At 39.2% G+C, this 21,984-nt stretch overlaps 1 protein-coding gene across 1 annotated transcript in view; it reads left to right on the forward strand.

Moving 5' to 3' along the window:
- LOC133653278 (ATP-binding cassette sub-family C member 4-like) overlaps positions 1–21,984 on the forward strand; it is a 113,343-nt gene that overhangs the window by 36,030 nt on the left and 55,329 nt on the right. Inside the window, exons 7-11 of the mRNA XM_062052383.1 lie at positions 4,809–4,934; positions 16,475–16,724; positions 19,422–19,529; positions 20,664–20,753; positions 20,819–21,010. Of these exons, the coding sequence (XP_061908367.1) occupies positions 4,809–4,934; positions 16,475–16,724; positions 19,422–19,529; positions 20,664–20,753; positions 20,819–21,010 (766 nt within the window). The remainder of the gene's footprint in view (positions 1–4,808; positions 4,935–16,474; positions 16,725–19,421; positions 19,530–20,663; positions 20,754–20,818; positions 21,011–21,984) is intronic.

Here is a 21,984-nt window from a genome sequence, read left to right on the forward strand (position 1 = left end):
CTTATATAAGTGTTATAATGAAGGCAACACATGACGTAAGTGTCTATATTAGCCTACTATCAAAATGACTTTAAACGTCTTATATAAGTGTTATAATGAAGACAACACATGATGTAAGTGTCTATATTAGTTATATTAGCCTACTATCAAATTGATTTTAAAAGTCTTATATAAGTGTTATAATGAAGGCAACACATGACGTAAGTGTCTATATTAGCCTACTATCAAAATGACTTTAAACGTCTTATATAAGTGTTATAATGAAGGCAACACATGACGTAAGTGTCTATATTAGCTATATTAGCCTACTATCAAAATTACTTTAAACGTCTTATATAAGTGTTATAATGAAGGCAACACATGATGTAAGTGTCTATATTAGCTATATTAGCCTACTATCAAAATGACTTTAAAAGTCTTATATAAGTGTTATAATGAAGGCAACACATGATGTAAGTGTCTATATTAGTTATATTAGCCTACTATCAAAATGACTTTAAACGTCTTATATAAGTGTTATAATGAAGACAACACATGATGTAAGTGTCTATATTAGCTATATTAGCCTACTATCAAAATGACTTTAAACGTCTTATATAAGTGTTATAATGAAGACAACACATGATGTAAGTGTCTATATTAGCTATATTAGCCTACTATCAAAATGACTTTAAAAGTCTTATATAAGTGTTATAATGAAGGCAACACATGATGTAAGTGTCTATATTAGCTATATTAGCCTACTATCAAAATTACTTTAAACGTCTTATATAAGTGTTATAATGAAGGCAACACTTGATGTAAGTGCCTATATTAGCTATATTAGCCTACTATCAAAATTACTTTAAACGTCTTATGTAAGTGTTATAATGTAGACCACACATGATGTAAGTGTCTATATTAACTATATTAGCCTACTATCAAAATTACTTTAAACGTCTTATATAAGTGTTATAATGAAGACAACACATGATGTAAGTGTCTATATTAGCTATATTAGCCTACTATCAAAATGACTTTAAAAGTCTTATATAAGTGTTATAATGAAGGCAACACATGATGTAAGTGTCTATATTAGCTATTTTAGCCTACTATCAAAATGACTTTAAACGTCTTATATAAGTGTTATAATGAAGGCAACACATGACGTAAGTGTCTATATTAGCTATATTAGCCTACTATCAAAATGACTTTAAAAGTCTTATATAAGTGTTATAATAAAGACAACACATGATGTAAGTGTCTATATTAGCTTTATTAGCCTACTATCAAAATGACTATTAAAGTCTTATATAAGTGTTATAATGAAGACAACACATGATGTAAGTGTCTATATTAGTTATATTAGCCTACTATCAAAATGACTATTAAAGTCTTCTATAAGTGTTATAATGAAGACAACACATGATGTAAGTGTCTATATTAGCTATATTAGCCTACTATCAAAATGACTTTAAAAGTCTTATATACAGTAAATGTTAAAAAGAAGGCAACACATGATGTGTTTCAAATGCAGAGTAATTTCACCACACCTAATGTGTGTTTGACTATCAGTGGTACTTTAACTTTATATTAGCTATATTAGCCTACTATCAAAATTACTTTGTGTCTCAGGCTAACGCAAATCTTCGTTACAGAAATGTTGAAATGTTTACAACATTGGAAAACATTAGGAAAAAGAGAGGTTTCTCAGAGGGTGAGATAACTCCTGCAAATGACTATCTTAGAACGGCCAAAGTTATATATGTGTGTGTCCAAGTTGAAGGAAACTGCAGGCTGTCTTTATTACAATCTTTGCAAGCTGGGTAGCGTTTGCTGTGGTCTGGAACAACATGGCACATCAGACATGCAGCCAATATTACATAGAGATAATGTGTCATGAGACATGCAAATATAAATTAAACACACAGAGGACATACGTAAAGGATATCAAAAGAGCTCACTTATACCTACAAATGAGGCATAATGGAGCAATATGTACATACAGCTAGCCTAAATAGCATGTTAGCATCAATTAGCGTGCAGTCATGCGCTGACCAAATGTGCCTGATTTAGTCAATAACTTCAACAAAGCTCACCTTTGTGCATTCACGCACAGCATACAACGTTTGGTGGACAAAATGAGACAAAGGAAGGAGTGACATAGAGTAATTAGCTAGTGGCTTCCTGCATGTACAGGTGTGCCAGGTAATGATGCACACCTCAAGGAGTGGTTAAGTCTGGAACAGAAACACGGGGGCGCGAAAAAAGGCAAGACACAAAGGAAAAACCAATGAACTGCTCCAAAACACTGAACACCCAAATGGTCTTACCACCCAAACAAAAAGGTGACAAGTGGTGACACAATAGTGTGTGACAGCACCTCAAATGACTTTGTGTTGTTTTGCAACATATTTTGTTTGTGTTGTTTTGCATCATATTTTGTTTGTGTTGTATTGCATCATATTTTGTTTGTGTTGTATTGCATCATATTTTGTTTGTGTTGTTTTGCATCATATTTTGTCTCGTTTTGCATCATATTTTGTTTGTTGTTTTGCATCATATTTTGTTTGTGTTGTTTTGCATCATATTTTGTTTGTGTTGTTTTGCATTATATTTTGTTTGTCTTCTTTTGCATCATATTTTGTTTGTGTTGTTTTGCATCATATTTTGTTTGTGTTGTATTGCATCATATTTTGTTTGTGTTGTATTGCATCATATTTTGTTTGTGTTGTTTTGCATCATATTTTGTCTCGTTTTGCATCATATTTTGTTTGTTGTTTTGCATCATATTTTGTTTGTGTTGTTTTGCATCATATTTTGTTTGTGTTGTTTTGCATTATATTTTGTTTGTCTTGTTTTGCATCATATTTTGTTTGTGTTGTTTTGCATCATATTTTGTTTGTGTTGTATTGCATCATATTTTGTTTGTGTTGTATTGCATCATATTTTGTTTGTGTTGTTTTGCATCATATTTTGTCTCGTTTTGCATCATATTTTGTCTCGTTTTGCATCATATTTTGTTTGTGTTGTTTTGCATCATATTTTGTTTGTGTTTTGCATTATATTTTGTTTGTGTTGTATTGCATCATATTTTGTTTGTGTTGTTTTGCATCATATTTTGTCTCGTTTTGCATCATATTTTGTTTGTTGTTTTGCATCATATTTTGTTTGTGTTGTTTTGCATTATATTTTGTTTGTCTTGTTTTGCATCATATTTTGTTTGTGTTGTTTTGCATCATATTTTGTCTCATTTTGCATCATATTTTGTTTGTTGTTTTGCATCATATTTTGTTTGTGTTGTTTTGCATCATATTTTGTTTGTGTTGTTTTGCATTATATTTTGTTTGTCTTGTTTTGCACCATATTTTGTTTGTGTTGTATTGCATCATATTTTGTTTGTCTTGTTTTGCATCATATTTTGTTGGTGTTGTTTTGCATCATATTTTGTTTGTGTTGTTTTGCATCATATTTTGTTTGTGTTGTTTTGCATCATATTTTGTCTCGTTTTGCATCATATTTTGTCTCGTTTTGCATCATATTTTGTTTGTGTTGTTTTGCATCATATTTTGTTTGTGTTGTTTTGCATTATATTTTGTTTGTCTTGTTTTGCATCATATTTTGTTTGTGTTGTTTTACATCATATTTTCTTTGTTGTTTTGCATCGTATTTAGTTTGTTGTTTAGCATCATATTTTGTTTGTGTTTTGCATCGTATTTTGTTTGTGTTGTTGTGCATCATATTTTGTTTGTGTTGTGCATCATATTTTGTTTGTGTTGTTGTGCATCATATTTTGTCTGTATTTTGCATCATATTTATTTTGTTGTTTTGCATCATATTTAGTTTATTGGTTAGCATCATATTTTGTTTGTTGTTTTGCATCATATTTAGTTTGGGTTGTTGTGCATCATATTTTGTTTCTGTTGTTGTGCATCATATTTTGTTTGTGTTTTGTTTTGGGGCGGTATAGCTTGGTTGGTAGAGTGGCCGTGCCAGCAACTTGAGGGTTGCAGGTTCGATCCCCGCTTCCGCCATCCTAGTCACTGCCGTTGTGTCCTTGGGCAAGACACTTTACCCACCTGCTCCCAGTGCCACCCACACTGCTTTAAATGTAACTTAGATATTGGGTTTCACTATGTAAAGCGCTTTGAGTCACTTGAGAAAAAGCGCTATATAAATGTAATTCACTTCACTTCACTTCACTTCACTTTTGCATCATATTTTGTTTGTTGTATAGCATCATATTTTGTTTGTGTTGTAGTGCATCATATTTAGTTTGTTGTTTAGCATCATATTTAGTTTGTTTTGCATCATATTTTGTTTGTGTTTTGCATCATATTTTGTTTGTTGTTTTGCATCATATTTTGTTTGTGTTTTGCATCATATTTTGTTTGTTGTTTTGCATCATATTTTGTTTGTTGTTTTGCATCATATTTTGTTTGTGTTTTGCATCATAATTTGTCTTGTTTTGCATCATATTTTGTTTGTGTTGTTTTGCATCATATTTTGTTTGTGTTGTATTGTATCATATTTTGTTTGTGTTGTTTTGCATCATATTTTGTCTTGTTTTGCATCATATTTTGTTTGTGTTGTTTAGCATCATATTTTGTTTGTGTTTTGCATCATATTTAGTTTGTGTTTTGCATCATATTTAGTTTGTGTAGTTTTGCATCATATTTAGTTTGTGTAGTTTTGCATCATATTTAGTTTGTGTAGTTTTGCATCATATTTTGTTTGTTGTTTACCATCATATTTAGTTTGTGTAGTTTTGCATCATATTCCACTCACTGTGCCCCCCCCCCCCCCCCCCCCCCCCCTCTCGTCTGCAGGAGTAAAATGGCCGCCCTGACAGACTGCAGGGTCCGCACGATGAACGAGGTGGTTTCTGGGATGAGGATCATCAAGATGTACGCCTGGGAAGAACCCTTTGCTGCTCTGGTGTCGGATGTCAGAAGGTAAAGAGGAAAAAGAATGTTACCTCCCTCATGATAAGGACAAATGCGTGTCAACAGGTTTGTGATTATTAGGTAAACATGTGAGGGTGTGTTGCATTTTAGAACACATGTCTTTGTGGACTCATTCATTGCACTCACACGCTCCTTAGGTCGGATACAAGAGCTGCATCAATTAGGATCCTACACACTCGGGCAAAATAGATCCCGCGGGCCACATGCGGCCCATTAAGGTTTTCAATCCGGCCCCCCGGACGTTCTACATCATATTTTTACACCTTTAACATGGAAAGTGTATTTGCCAATCATGATGTGCAGTGATGTTTAGAAATGACCGTAAGTCTTGAACTATACAAACTATTTCAATGGTTGAAATCTGCACTTTTGGGTGTTACACACTGCAAAAAGTCAGTGTTCAAAAACAAGAAAAAAAATACAAAAATGAGGGGAATTTTACTTGAACTAAGCAAAATTATCTGCCAATAGAACAAGAAAATTTGACTTGTCAAGACTTTCCAAAACAAGTCAAATTAAAGCTGCAAGCAGCGTTGGTCGGGCCCGCATATTTGGCAGGTGCTAGTCCTAAGTGTCCAAAAACTTATTTCCAGTGTTAGTCCTTAGTGTCCTAATACTTTTGTCCAGTGGTAGTCCTAAATGTCCCAATACTTTTGTCCAGAGTTAGTCCTTAGTGTCCCAATACTTTTGTCCTGTGGTAGTCCTAAATGTCCCAATACTTTTGTCCAGAGTTAGTTCTTAGTGTCCCAATACTTTTGTCCAAAGTTAGTCCTTAGTGTCCCAATACTTTTGTCCAGTGGTAGTCCTAAATGTCCCAATACTTTTGTCCAGAGTTAGGCGTTAGTGTCCCAATACTTTTGTCCAAAGTTAGTCCTTAGTGTCCCAATACTTTTGTCCAGTGGTAGTCCTAAATGTCCCAATACTTTTGTCCAGAGTTAGTTCTTAGTGTCCCAATACTTTTGTCCAAAGTTAGTCCTTAGTGTCCCAATACTTTTGTCCAGTGGTAGTCCTAAATGTCCCAATACTTTTGTCCAGAGTTAGGCGTTAGTGTCCCAATACTTTTGTCCAGTGTTAGTTCTTAGTGTCCCAATACTTTTGTCCAAAGTTAGTCCTTAGTGTCCCAATACTTTTGTCCTGTGGTAGTCCTAAATGTCCCAATACTTTTGTCCAGAGTTAGTTCTTAGTGTCCCAATACTTTTGCCCAGAGTTAGGCGTTAGTGTCCCAATACTTTTGTATAGGTGTCCCAATACTTTTGTCCAGTGTTAGTTCTTAGTGTCCCAATACTTTTGTCCAGAGTTAGTTCTTAGTGTCCCAATACTTTTGTCCAGAGTTAGGCGTTAGTGTCCCAATACTTTTGTATAGGTGTCCCAATACTTTTGTCCAGTGTTAGTTCTTAGTGTCCCAATACTTTTGTCCAGAGTTAGTTCTTAGTGTCCCAATACTTTTGTCCAGAGTTAGGCGTTAGTGTCCCAATACTTTTGTGTAGGTGTCCCAATACTTTTGTCCAGTGGTAGTCCTAAATGTCCCAATACTTTTGTGTAGTGTACATACCTTCTCTGCATTATGTGCTCACGCTGGTGCTTCCTGCTTTTAAGCAGCCATCTTGAAACAACAGTAGCATCAGCGCAGTGGTGCAGTGGTTCTATGAAGGCTCGTAAAAGCACAGCAGCGGAGCAGCATCAGCGCAGCGGGTCTTTGAAGGCTCGTAAAATCAAAACCGCAGCACTTATCAAAAGTCTTTCGTCAACTTTTAATCAGAAGGGTTCAATCTCTCTCCTGTAGTAGTTTGAAGCCGAAACGACAAACGCGCTCAGAGGAGATAATGTTTGATGTTTGGTGACCGCTTTTGACAAAAATTTCGTTTTGAAGGTGAGATTGCAAACTTCCTGTTTATTTTTGCTGAAAGATGTCAAATAATAAAATGTAGGTCTAGGTGAGACCTACATAGAGGTTTTTGTTTCATGTCTCTACGACGTTCCTACCGGAAGTTACAAGCAGTTTTGTCTGTGTTTTCCTCTGAGGAGCAGTTTTGTCTCTGTTTTATTCAAAAATTGCGCTAGAGCGCAATTTTGAGTTATGGGGTTCGTTTTTTTTATAAGATCTCAATTTCCACCAGTCCTGATGTGTGTGAAAAGTTTGGTGAGTTTTGAAGTATTTTAAGAGGGTCAAATTACAGCTCAAAGAGGCAAAAATGAGTGTTTTTAGTAAAATTTTGTCTTGAAGGGGGCATTGCCAACTTCCTGTTGGTTTTTGCCCGAGGATGTCAAATTATGAAATGTAGGTCTAAGTGAGACCTACATAGAGGTTTTTGTTTCATGTCTCTACGACCTTCCTAGTGGGAGTTAGAGGCAGTTTTCTTCCTAGGGGGCGCTAGAGCGCAATTTTGAGTTTTGGGGTTTGGTTTTTTTTTTGACTAAAGAGTTTTGTTCAGGTTTTTTTATGTGGGTGTCAAATTTGGTGAGTTTTGAAGCATGTTAAGGGGGTCAAAGTAGTGCGCAAAGCTGCGGTAAAATAATAATAAAACCTTACAATAACAATAGGTCCTTTCGTCCGGTTGGGATTCCTTTTACATGGGCCGTGCGGGCCCTAAAAATTAGCTAACCTCAATTAACCCCAAAATAGCTTCAAATAAGTATATTCTCACTAATATCAAGTGCACTTTTCTTGGTAGAAAAAACAAATATGAGACCTTTTTTCTCAATATGTTGAAATATATTGCTTAAATGAAGTAAATGCTAGTGCCATTATCTTGACATAATGATATTACATTTCTTGAAACCAGCAAACTTATATTAAAAACTAGTTTATTGTTCTTAATGGAAAGGCAACAAGGCAAGCGCTTGTTACTCTCGGGGTCTCCTAGCCGCTCAGGCAAATCATATTGTCTAAAAATGCATTTTTCCATGGATAACATGACATCATCACGCCAAGTGCGTGCTCTTTCAGTCAATTAGTGCGCATATATACAGCCCGGCCCCCGGCCCAGAAATGTTTTAATTGTAATTTTGAGGAATTTATCTGAATGTGAATGAACTATTTCTGTTCAAAATAGTTAGAAATGCTTAAATATTTAGATATTAACTGTCAGTTTACTGTACTGTGCCAACTGTACTACTATATGAGTACGTGTTTTCTATTGTTTCATTGAACATAAAACAGCAAAGTCCATTTGGCTGTCATCTGTTTTAATTATGAGACACAATTGTGTCAAAGTCATGATTTATTATTTGATGCTTGAAATAAGACATTTTTACTTTGAAAAAGTAGTTTTCTACTTGTGAGTGTTGATGACACAGCTTTGCAACACTTGATATTCTAGTTTCAAGCATGTTTTACTCAATATAGCTCATCAAATCTCATCTCAGCAACAAGCTGTAATATCTTACTGAGATCATTTAGGACCAAAACACTTAAAACAAGTAAAACACTCTAACATCAAATCTGCTTAGTGAGAAGAATGATCTTATCAGACAGAAAATAAGCAATATCACCCTTATTTGAGATATTTCATCTTACTTAGATGTCACTTTTTGCAGCGTAGGAGTTATTAGGGTAATCTAGGTCACAGCAGCTCAGACCAGGAACAAAGCAGAGTGGGCGGGGCTTGTTTACGGAGCAGCCAGCCCCAAAAACACATGTGTCAGAAACAGATGCGGAAGCAGATTTGCACAACAAAGTTCTGCATAAAAGTGGTAATCTATCATATTGTAGGTGTTTATTACACTTTGCATTCATATTTTGCTGTTTTTTTTACATTTTTGTTGTGTTTTGCTTGATTGTAAAAGATACACAACTATGGAGGAGCTGGTCTGAGAAGTAAAAGATGTTCATATGTTGTTAAAACATTTTAAAACAAGCACTTAGTGCACTTTTGTGCATGATGTCACTAAGAGGACATATCAAAACAACACTAAATTAAAGTGCACTTTTTGTACAGAACGCCGCTACAATAGTTTAAAACAAATAAAGTGCACTTTTGTGCATGATGTCACTAAGAGGACATATCAAAACAACACTAAATTAAAGTGCACTTTTTGTACAGAACGCCACAACAATAGTTTAAAACAAATAAAGTGCACTTTTGTGCATGATGTCACACAAGATATTTCAAGAAGTGTCAAATAAAAATGAGCTGCATATCAAATAGTGTATGTCCTTCACTATGTGGTAGGTTCCTGCCGACGTTATCTCCTTCTGTTGTTGACTACTTTGTTTCATACGGTGTTGATGTGGAAATAGTTGCTTGGGCATTTTTGTGGGTGTGGCACCGAACGGAGACGTTGACATGCGGAGTTTCAAGCACTCCTCATTCTCTAGCGAGTGACTTTTCAAATGATGCTACATATTAGCAGTAATGCTACTTTTTGTAGCAACGCTTTTGCCCCACACTTGACATATTACAGTTTTCTGTTCAACATCTTCCCGCTTGAAGCCAAACCACCGCCAGACGATGGACCCCCTGCTGTTTTTGTTGGGAATTAATTCTTCCTTCATTTGTTACCAGATTGGCACCTTCTTCCTCTCGTATTACCACTCGCACCTCTCCGCTAGCATCACAGCTAATGTTACCCATGCCGCTACCTCTCTGCTCCGCGAGGGTGTATGACGTTGCACGTGCGACAGTATGTCACGTATGTAAGAAGGTGCGCTTGTTTTATGTCTCTGTGAGAAGGAGAGACAAGAAAGAGTGAGAAGAGCCTGTAGTGTAATGCCCGCAGCTAAAAGCAACTGCGTGAGAACGTATACTCCAATATCACCATATACGGTAGTCATTTTCTATATCGCGATATATCGAGTATATTCCACATATCGCCCAGCCCTACTTCTAATCAATTCTTCAATCAATCCATCTATTGTAATGAGTCAGAAAAGGTTGGAAAGGAAGCTAGTAGTACTAGCTGTGTTCACTTACCAGAGACAAAGTGTTCACAGCACAGTCTGGAGTGTTCTGTAAGAGTCCAGTGATCCCTCCATATGGCAGAAATCCACTTGTTACGGCGGTCAACGTTACGCACCAATTAGTGGGGGAAGAAACACCATTCCATCTGGTTCTTCTTTTTTATTTGTTGCTTCAGGTATTTCCGTGCACTGCTGTGGATATAGCGCCCTCTATAGTGGCGCAACTGCAGTTAAAATACGTAGCTGCCGCAGAGGGACATCAAACGCTCAATCAACACAGCCGGAGTTCACGCTGAGCTCTGGCCGCCACGCAATCTTCAACGCAGGAAAAACCCTGCTTGGTATCAGATAATAATCAAGGCTGAGTTGCATCATCCAAAGTAAAATACATGTTTAGTTGTCGCAGGACAGGTGTAGTGTGTTGATTGTCTCCGTAGTTTAATAGACATTTCTGTGGATGGAAGCCTGCACATCTTACAATAAGTCATATTTTACACTGCAAAAAGTGAAATCTAAGTAAGATGAAATATCTCAAATAAGGGTGATATTTGCTTATTTTCTGTCTGATAAGATAATTCTTCTCACTAAGCAGATTTTATGTTAGAGTGTTTTACTTGTTTTAAGTGATTTGGTCCTAAAAGATCTCAGTAAGATATTACAGCTTGTAGCTGAGATTTGATGACCTATATTGAGTAAAACATGCTTGAAACTATTTTTGTCCAAATCACACCCAGCAATGGTGCACAGGAAGGCAGGGAAGAAGAGGGGAAAAGGCGGACAAAATGGTCAAAAGTCCCAATTGTGTCCAAAATACCAGTCCCACGAGTCCCGCCGCCGGCCGCACAAGTCCTGGGATGCAAAAAATGTCCAAAACGCACCCAGCATAGTCCCACGGGAGGTGGGGGAGAAAAGTCGGCAAAAGTCCCCAAAAATGTTCAAAATACCTACCCAGGTTCGAGTCCCACAAGTGCCGCCACCGGCCGGGATGCCCAAAATGTCCATAACACACCCAGCCGAGTCCCACAGGGAGGGGGGATAAAAGTTGGAAAAGTCGGCAAAAGTTCCAAAAATGTTCAAAATACCTACCCAGGTTGGAGTCCCACATGGAGTGCCACAAGTCTTATGACTTTTGGCACTCCAACCCGGGTGTGATTTTTCAACATTTTACCGACTTTTCTCACTTTTCTCCCCGCCTTCCCGTGGGACTTTGCTGGGCGTGTTTTGGACATTTTGGGCATCCCGGCCGAAGGCGGGACTTGTGGGACTCCAACCTGGGTAGGTATTTTTAACATTTTTGGGACTTTTGCCGAGTTTTTCAACTTTTATCCCCCCTCCCTGTGGGACTCGGCTGGGTGTGTTATGGACATTTTGGGCGTCCCGGGACTTGCGCGGCCATACATAAGATTTTATGTTAGAGTGTTTTACTTGTTTTAAGTGTTTTGGTCCTAAATGATCTCAGTAAGATATTACAGCTTGTTGCTGAGATTTGATGACCTATATTGAGTAAAACATTCTTGAAACTATTTTTGTCCAAATGTCCAAATCACACCCAGCAATGGTGCACAGGAAGGCGGGGAAGAAGAGGGGAAAAGGCGGCCAAAATGGTCAAAAGTCCCAATTGTGTCCAAAATACCAGTCCCACGAGTCCCGCCGCCGGCCGCACAAGTCCTGGGATGCCCAAAATGTCCAAAACGCACCCAGCTTAGTTCCACGGGAAGTGGGGGAGAAAAGTCGGCAAAAGTCCCCAAAAATGTTCAAAATACCTACCCAGGTTCGAGTCCCGCCCGGCCGCCCAAAATGTCCATAACACACCCAGCCGAGTCCCACGGGGAGGGGGGATAAAAGTTGGAAAAGTCGGCAAAAGTTCCAAAAATGTTCAAAATACCTACCCAGGTTGGAGTCCCACATGGAGTGCCACAAGTCTTATGACTTTTGGCACTCCAACCCGGGTGTGATTTTTCAACATTTTACCGACTTTTCTCACTTTTCTCCCCGCCTTCCCGTGGGACTTTGCTGGGCGTGTTTTGGACATTTTGGGCATCCCGGCCGAAGGCGGGACTTGTGGGACTCCAACCTGGGTAGGTATTTTTAACATTTTTGGGACTTTTGCCGACTTTTCCAACTTTTATCCCCCATCCCTGTAGGACTCGGCTGGGTGTGTTATGGACATTTTGGGCGTCCCGGGACTTGCGCGGCCATACATAAGATTTTATGTTAGAGTGTTTTACTTGTTTTAAGTGTTTTGGTCCTAAATGATCTCAGTAAGATATTACAGCTTGTTGCTGAGATTTGATGACCTATATTGAGTAAAACATTCTTGACACTATTTTTGTCCAAATGTACAAATCACACCCAGCAATGGTGCACAGGAAGGCGGGGAAGAAGAGGGGAAAAGGCGGACAAAATGGTCAAAAGTCCCAATTGTGTCCAAAATACCAGTCCCACGAGTCCCGCCGCCGGCCGCACAAGTCCTGGGATCACCCAGCATAGTCCCACGGGAAGTGGGGGAGAAAAGTGAGAAAAGTCGGCAAAAGTCCCCAAAAATTTTCAAAATACTTACCCAGGTTCGAGTCCCACGAGTCCCGCCACCGGCCAGGATGCCCAAAATGTCCATAACACACCCAGCCGAGTCCCACGGGGAGGGGGGATAAAAGTTGGAAAAGTCGGCAAAAGTCCCAAAAATGTTCAAAATACCTACCCAGGTTGGAGTCCCACATGGAGTGCCACAAGTCTTATGACTTTTGGCACTCGAACCCGGGTGTGATTTTTCAACATTTTACCCACTTTTCTCACTTTTCTCCCCGCCTTCCCGTGGGACTTTGCTGGGCGCGTTTTGGACATTTTGGGCATCCCGGCCGACGGCGGGACTTGTGGGACTCCAACCTGGGTAGGTATTTTTAACATTTTTGGGACTTTTGACGACTTTTCCAACTTTTTTCCCCCCTCCCTGTGGGACTCGGCTGGGTGTGTTACGGACATTTTGGGCATCCCGGGACTTGCGCGGCCATTAGAGATGCGAGGTTTGCGGACACAACCGCGGAGTCTGCGGATAAACCGCGGGTCGGGCGGGTGACATGACGAAAACATTTTTAAATAGATTCGGGCGGGTGGCGGTTGAACCAATTTGGAAATATATATATACATAGTTAAATGTTGTTATTCCTGCATAGTGCTAACAAAACAAAAAAAGTAAGTAGACATACGGTTGGATATGTTAAACGAATTTGTAGGCTACACCAAATAAGCCCATGTCTAACCTATATTGAGTTGGGTCAGCTGAATAATTGTGATGGTTACGTGTTGTTTGGGCGCACTACAATGCAAAGGAATTAAGGCAATTGTGTTGTTTATTGTGGTTTGTTTTCTATTGGAGATATACTAGTGTGTGTTCATTATTTGGCCTCGCTTTCAAGTGAAGCGCATCTCCGATTGGCTACAATGTAAGACTATTTAGCCTGCTTTGTTTGTCTATTTTCATTATAATTCAAGTTGGATGATAAAGTGCAGTCTGATGGGTTTGATTTCCCCCCTTCAGCTATTTGCCTTGGCCAATAAGTTGCAGGTAATTTATTATTATTATATATTTAATTTATTTTTGTTTAAATAGGGATGACATACATATGTTATTGTATAATTTAAGTTTGTGCGCGTGATTGACAGCCTAAGGCTTATGAGGCACATTTTTTATTTATTTTTTTATTTCAACTTAAAAAGGTATGAGCCTATGCCTACAACATACAGTAGGCTATGTGTTTATCTTTATTTTCCTGCCTGTGGTTGACAATGGAGATTGTCTGATATTTTGTCACGGCTGCAGATCAATCAATAAAGGTTCATCTTTGTCGCGAAATTGTTCACTGTTTCACTGTGCAAACCCGCCCTCGTCCCTATTTGAGCATTATAACGTTAACAAGTTAATATTCATTGAAATAAATTCAGATTATTTTTTTTTACCTTACGAAAATATAGGCCTAGTCTTTCTAAAACATTTTTTTAACTTCTTAAAAGCATCGTTCTGCTTGCTGCAACTGCGCACACAAAGTGTGAGGAACGCACTCCTGATCTGAGGGCATTGGCAACAATAGTCAACACTTTCTTAATGGAAATGACAATAATATTATAATAATGATAAATAATATTATCACGCATTAATATCTCTTAGCCACTAATGCGTGGCCAAGAGATATTCATGCGTGGCACGCATTGAATGTCTCTGCTGCATTGGATCAGTCTCCTTTCTTTAACAGGCAAAAGCTTCTAACCTCACTAATGCCTTGCATCGTCTATATTAGATATATAACAACGGGCGGGTGTTGTTTTGATAAAATGTTGGTTCGGGTGGATGACGACTTTTGTGATGCGGTTGCTGATGAAATAATTGCCTATCCGCGCATCTCTAGCGGCCATACATAAGACTTTATGTTAGAGTGTTTTACTTGTTTTAAGTGTTTTGCTCCTAAATGATCTCAGTAAGATATCACAGCTTGTTGCTGAGATTTGATGAGCTATATTGAGTAAAACATGCTTGAAACTAGAATATCAACTGTTGAAAAGCTGTGTCATCAACACTCACAAGTATAAAACTACTTTTTAAAAGTCATCATTTCTTATTTCAAGCATGAAATAATAAATCCTGACTTTGACACAATTGTGTCTCATAATTAAAACAGATGACAGCCAAATGGACTTTGCTGTTTTATTTTCAATGAAACAATAGAAAATACGTACTCATATAGTAGTACACTTGTTATTAGTGAGAATATACTTATTTTAAGGTATTTTGGGGTTTATTGAGGTTAGCTAATTAGGGTCCGCACAGGTCCATTGTCAAAGGAATCCCAAAGGGAGTTCCTTTTGCAATGGGACGAAAGGAACCTATTGAATTTGTAATGTTTTATTATTATTATTATTATTATTATTATTATTATTATTCCGCCGCCACAAAAAACTCTAATTTGACCCACTTAACATGCTTCAAAACTCACCAAATATGACACACACATCAGGACCTGCGAAAATTGCCATCTAATAAAAAAAAACAAACCCCCAAAACTCAAAATTGCGCTCTAGCGCCCCCTAGGAAAAAACAAAAACAAACTGCCTGTAACTCCCACTAGGAAGGTCGTACAGAGATGAAACAAAAACCTCTATGTAGGTCTGACTTAGACCTACATTTCATAATCTCACATCCTCGGGCAAAAACCAACAGGAAGTTGGCAATTTCCCCTTCAAGACAAAATTGTACTAAAAACACTAATTTTTGCCTCTTTGAGCTGTAATTTGACCCCCTTGAAATACTTCAAAACTCACCAAACTTTTCACACACATCAGGACTGGTGGAAATTGCGATCTAATAAAAAAAAACGAACCCCAAAACTCAAAATTGCGCTCTAACGCAATTTTTGAATAAAACAGACAAAACTGCTCCTCAGAGGAAAACACAGACAAAACTGCTTGTAACTTCCGGTAGGAACGTCTTAGAGACATGAAACAAAAACCTCTATGTAGGTCTCACTTAGACCTACATTTCATAGATTGACATCCTTCAGCAAAAATCAACAGGAAGTTTGCAATCTCAAAATTTTTGTAAAAAACGGTCACCAAACATCAAACATTATCTCCTCTGAGCGCGTTTGTCGTTTGGGCTTCAAACTACTACAGGAGAGAGATTGAACCCTTCTGATTAAAGGACACTCAAAGAGTTTGGATAAGTGCTACGGTTTTGATTTTACGAGCCTTCAAAGAACCACTGTGCCGCAGCGCCTAGGAAAAAAACACAGTCACAACTTCCACTAACTCCCAGTACGAATATCGTAGAGACATGAAACAAAAACCTCTATGTAGGTCTCACTTAGACCTACATTTCATAGATTGACATCCTTCAGCAAAAATCAACAGGAAGTTTGCAATCTCCACTTCAAAACAACATTTTTGTAAAAAACGGTCACCAAACATCAAACATTATCTCCTCTGAGCGCGTTTGTCGTTTCGGCTTCAAACTGCTACAGGAGAGAGATTGAACCCTTCTGATTAAAGGACACTCAAAGAGTTTGGATAAGTGCTACGGTTTTGATTTTACGAGCCTTCAAAGAACCACTGTGCCGCAGCGCCTAGGAAAAAAACACAGTCACAACTTCCTCTAACTCCCAGTACGAATATCGTAGAGACATGAAACAAAAACCTCTATGTAGGTCTGACTTAGAGCTAGATTTCATACACTGACCACTTAGGACTAGCACCTGCCAAATATGCGGGCCCGACCAACGCTTGCTTGCAGCTTTATTTTTTACTTGTTTTGGAAAGTCTTGACAAGGCAAATGTTGTTGTTGTATTGGCAGATAATTTTGCTTAGTTCAAGTAAAATACCCCTCATTTTTGTATTTTTGAACACTGACTTTTTGCAGTGTAAAGATGAACCAAAAAACAGCAACCAACCAAAGTTGGCAGAGACAACCAACGCCAGTTTCAAAGTAGATTTTGCTCACAGCTTTCATATTTGATTTTGTCCTCATGCTGTCTCATTACTGTTTGGAATCAGTTCCAGTCATGTGGCTTTTAATTTCTGTCTTCCTCTTCCTCATCATCATTTCCATTATCACCAGTATCATCTGCCTCCATTTCTCTGTAGGAAGGAGAGCAACCAGGTCATGTGGAGCTCGTACTTGCGTGGCCTCAACATGGCCTCCTTCTTCTGTGCCAGCAAGATCATAGTCTTCATCACCTTAACCCTCTACGTCCTGCTGGGGAACACCATCACGGCCAGCCGCGTCTTTGTGACCGTGTCGCTGTACACGGCCGTGCGTCTCACCGTCACGCTCTTCTTTCCCAACGCCATCGAGAAGCTGTTTGAGACCCGCGTGAGCATCCAAAGGATACAGGTCCGTCACCGCGTAGTCCTGTTCCCCGGACTCCGACTCATTTCAGTCCAAGTCCGTAATACAAAGCCCAAAAGCAGTGGAGTTGTCAGGTTGTGTAAATGGTAAATAACAAGAGAATACAACAAATCCTTTTCAACTTATATTCAATTGAATAGACTGCAAAGACAAGATATTTAACGTTCCAACCGGAAAACTTTGTTATTTGTTGCAAATATTAGCTCATTTGGAATTTGATGCCTGCAACATGTTTCAAAAAAAGCTGGCACAAGTGGCAAAAAAGAGTGAGAAAGTTGAAGAATGCTCATCAAAGACTTATTTGGTACATCCCACAGGTGAACAGGCTAATTGGGAACAGGTGGGTGCCATGATTGGGTATAAAAGCATATCTTAGTCAGTCATTCACAAACAAGGACGGGGCGAGGGTCACCACTTTGTCAACAAATGCCTGAGCAAATTGTTTAAAAACAACATTTCTCAACAAGGAATTGAGGGATTTCACCATCGACGCTCCGTAATATCATCAAAAGGTTCAGAGAATGTGGAGAAATCACTGCACGTAAGCATCAATGGCCGTACTGCATCAAAAAGCGACATCAGTGTGTAAAGGATATCACCACATGGGCTCAGGAACACTTCAGAAAACCACTGTCAGTAACTACGGCTGGTCGCTACATCTGTAAGTGCAAGTTAAAACTCTACTATGCAAAGCCAAAGCCATTTATCAACAACACCCAGAAACGCTTGGCTGGGCCCGAGCTCATCTAGGATGGACTGATGCCAAGTGGAAAAGTGTTCCACATTTCAAATTGTTTTTGGACGTCGTGTTCTCTGGTCCATCGAGGAAAAGCACCGTCCGGATTGTGATAGGGCAGGGGTCGGCAACCCAAAATGTTGAAAGAGCCATATTGGACCAAAAATACAAAAACAAATCTGTCCGGAGCCGCAAAAAATTAAAAGCCATATTACATGTATCATGAGATATAAATTTAATTAAGAGGACTTAAAGGAAACTAAATTAGCTCAAATATAGCTACAAATGAGGCATGATGATGCAATATGTACATATAGCTAGCCTAAATAGCATGTTAGCATCGATTAGCTTGCAGTCATGCAGTGACCAAATATGTCTGATTAGCACTCCACACAAGTCAATAACATCAACAAAACTCACCCTTGTGCACTCGTGTACAACGTTAAAAGTTTGGTGGACAAAATGAGACAGAAAAAGAAAGTGGCATAAAACACGTCCTAGAAAGTCGGAGAAAGTTATACATGTAAACAAACTATACGGTGAGTTCAAGGACAGCCAAAATGAGTAGGACAAAACGGCGCTCGCCAAATACTCGAATCAGTGAAGCATGTTTAATATAAACAGTGTGATTTATAACAATTAGTGTCATGTTTGTCCTCCTACAGAAACCATACTAAAACAAAAAAATAGATGTTATTCCCCTCATCTTTTTCCATTATTCATACATATTTGAAAAATCTCCAGAGAGCCACTAGGGCGGCGCTAAAGAGCCGCATGGGCTCTAGAGCCGCGGGTTGCCGACCCCCGTTCTAGGGTGAAAGTGTAAAAGGCAGCATGTGTGATGGTATGGGGGTGTATTAGTGGTCAAGACATGTTCTAGGGTGAAAGTGTAAAAGGCAGCATGTGTGATGGTATGGGGGTGTATTAGTGGTCAAGACATGTTCTAGGGTGAAAGTGTAAAAGGCAGCATGTGTGATGGTATGGGGGTGTATTAGTGGTCAAGACATGTTCTAGGGTGAAAGTGTAAAAGGCAGCATGTGTGATGGTATGGGGGTGTATTAGTGGTCAAGACATGTTCTAGGGTGAAAGTGTAAAAGGCAGCATGTGTGATGGTATGGGGGTGTATTAGTGGTCAAGACATGTTCTAGGGTGAAAGTGTAAAAGGCAGCATGTGTGATGGTATGGGGGTGTATTAGTGGTCAAGACATGTTCTAGGGTGAAAGTGTAGAAGGCAGCATGTGTGATGGTATGGGGGTGTATTAGTGGTCAAGACATGTTCTAGGGTGAAAGTGTAGAAGGCAGCATGTGTGATGGTATGGGGGTGTATTAGTGGTCAAGACATGTTCTTGGGTGAAAGTGTAGAAGGCAGCATGTGTGATGGTATGGGGGTGTATTAGTGGTCAAGACATGGGTAATTTACACATCTGTGAAGGCACCATTAATGCTGAAAGGTACATACAGCTTTTGGAGCAAAATATGTTGCCATCCAAGCAATGTTATCATGGACGCCCCTGCTTATTTCAGCAAGACGATGCCAAGCCACATGTTACAACAGCCTGTTGAACAACTTAAGCTGTACATCAAGCAAGAATGGGAAAGAATTCCACTTCAAAAATGTGTCTCCTCACTTCCCAAACCTTTACTGAGTGTTGTTAAAAGGAAAGGCCATGTAACACACTGGTAAAAATGCCTTTTTTGCAATGTGTTGCTGCCATTCCATTCTGAGTTCATGATTATTTGCAAAAATAAGAAAGTTTGTCAGTGTGAACATGAAATATCTTGTCTTTGCAGTCTATTCAATTGAATATAAGTTGAAAAGGATTTGTTGTATTCTCTTTTTATTTAGCATTTACACAACCTGACAACTTCACTGCTTTTGGGCTTTTGTAAAACATTGAAGGAGATGTGCAAGAATCACCAATGTGTCCCATGTTATTAACCTCCAGGAGTTCTTGCTGCTGGACGAGATGACAAAGACTAGTACTACTTTGCCGCTGGCCGAGAAGGCCGACTCCGGCATTGAGGTCCAGGAGATGATCTGTTACTGGGAGAAGGTCAGAATTGGCCGGCCTCTACACGACATTCACCAGCAAACATTTTGACTTGGCAACAATTCTCTCGCACTACTCTAGTAATTTTGTTATAAATGCACATACAGTAGTTTGTTGAGTTTGCTTCTAATTACAACTTCAATATTAGAGCGGGGAGTCCTAACTTTTGGACTTGGGGGCCAGATTGGGCTAAAAAAAGGTTTGGTCGAGGGCCGAAAGCTGACTGCATGTGTAGTATGTGTATATGTATATATGTCTATGTGTGTATATATACAGTATACCGTAATTTCCGGACTATAAGCCGCACCTGACTATAAGCCGCACCAGCTAAATTTAGGGGAAAATACAGATTGCTCCACATATAAGCCGCACCCGACTATAAGCCGCACCAGCTAAATTTAGGGGAAAATACAGATTGCTCCATATATAAGCCGCACCCGACTATAAGCCGCACCAGCTAAATTTAGGGGAAAATACAGATTGCTCCATATATGTTTGAAGAAATATTTCACAAATATTCTTCGTCGAAAAAACAGAAGCTAAAATGAAGAAATAAATTAAAATTGATTTATTATTCTTTACAATAACAACTTTTTTTTTTACTTGAACATTGATTTAAATTGTCAGGAAAGAAGAGGAAGGAATTTAAAAGGTAAAAAGGTATATGTGTTTAAAAATCCTAAAATCATTTTTAAGGTTGTATTTTTTCTCTAAAATTGTCTTTCTGAAAGTTATAAGAAGCAAAGTAAAAAAAATTAATGAATTTATTTAAACAAGTGAAGACCAAGTCTTTAAAATATTTTCTTGGATTTTCTAATTCGATTTGAGTTTTGTCTCTCTTAGAATTAAAAATGTCGAGCAAAGCGAGACCAGCTTGCTAGTAAATAAATACAATTTAAAAAAATAGAGGCAGCTCACTGGTAAGTGCTGCTATTTGAGCTATTTTTAGAACAGGCCAGCGGGCTACTCATCTGGTCCTTACGGGCTACCTGGTGCCCGCGGGCACCATGTTGGTGACCCCTGCCCTGGTGTATATTTACCATAGAAGACTGCTATATGACACATTCAAAATATTTAGCAGAGTAGGGGCTTCCAAGCACGTTCTGACTTGAGATCCTCCTGTCCACCCCCCCACAGAGTCTGGATGCTCCATGTCTGCAAAACATCTCCTTCACGCTGAGTGGGAATCAGCTGTTGGCTGTCATTGGACCAGTGGGCGCAGGAAAGGTAAACAAACAAGGCGGGGGGGGGTGTCTTTTTACATGTGAGCTAACGCATGACCTCTATCCCAGTCCTCGCTACTCAGCTCCATCCTGGGAGAGCTTCCGCCCGAAAAGGGGGCGATGAAGGTGAAAGGTCAGCTGACCTATGCCGCCCAGCAGCCCTGGGTGTTTCCCGGGACCATCCGCAGCAACATCCTGTTTGGGAAGGAGATGGACCCGCTCATGTACGAGCGGGTCATCCGAGCGTGTGCTCTAAAGCGGGTGAGCAAGTAATAATAATAAGAATAGATTTTATTTGTAAAAGCACTTTACATTGAGCAAACAGCCTCAAAGTGTTACAGTGCATTTAAAAAAACAACAACAACGCTAAAACCACAAATAGCTGCCCCCAACAAGTAAAAAAAATACAAACTAGAACAGCCTAATAGCTAGAACTAGCACACATATATCTAAAAAAAAAAAGGCTTTTTTAAAAAGAAGGGTTTTTAAAGGAAGCCACTACGCAGTCTGATAGTTTATATATCAATGATGAAATCTTAACATTGCAACACATGCCAATACGGCCGGGTTAACTTATAAAGTGACATTTTAAAATTCCCGCCACACTTCCGCTTGAAAAACTCCTTTGGGTACGATTTATGCGCGTGACGTCACAAAATCCACGGAAGTGGTTGGACCCCGTCGGACCCGATACAAAAACCTCTTGTTTTCTTCGACAAAATTCCACAGTATTCTGGACATCTGTGTTGGTGAATCTTTTGAAATTTGTTTAATGAACAATGGAGGCTGCAAAGAAGAACGTTGTAGGTGGGATCGATCGGTGTATTAGCGGCTAAGTACAATACTTACAGCAACACAACAAGGACTACTTAGCAGACGCCTAGCCGATGTTTGCCGCCAAACCCACGGATGAAGTCCTTCGTCGCGCCGTCGATCGCTGGAACGCAGGTGAGCACGGGTGTTATAATAAATGATAAATGGGTTGTACTTGTATAGCGCTTTTCTACCTTCAAGGTACTCAAAGCGCTTTGACAGTATTTCCACATTTACCCATTCACACACACATTCACACACTGATGGCGGGAGCTGCCATGCAAGGCGCTACCAGCAGCCATCAGAGGCAAAGGGTGAAGTGTCTTGCCCAAGGACACAACGGACGTGACTAGGAAGGTAGAAGGTGGGAATTGAACCCCAGTAACCAGCAACACTCCGATTGCTGGCACAGCCACTCTACC

This window comes from Entelurus aequoreus, linkage group LG07 (assembly GCF_033978785.1).
Source record: "Entelurus aequoreus isolate RoL-2023_Sb linkage group LG07, RoL_Eaeq_v1.1, whole genome shotgun sequence".
In the NCBI taxonomy this organism is placed as follows: Eukaryota; Metazoa; Chordata; class Actinopteri; order Syngnathiformes; family Syngnathidae; genus Entelurus; species Entelurus aequoreus.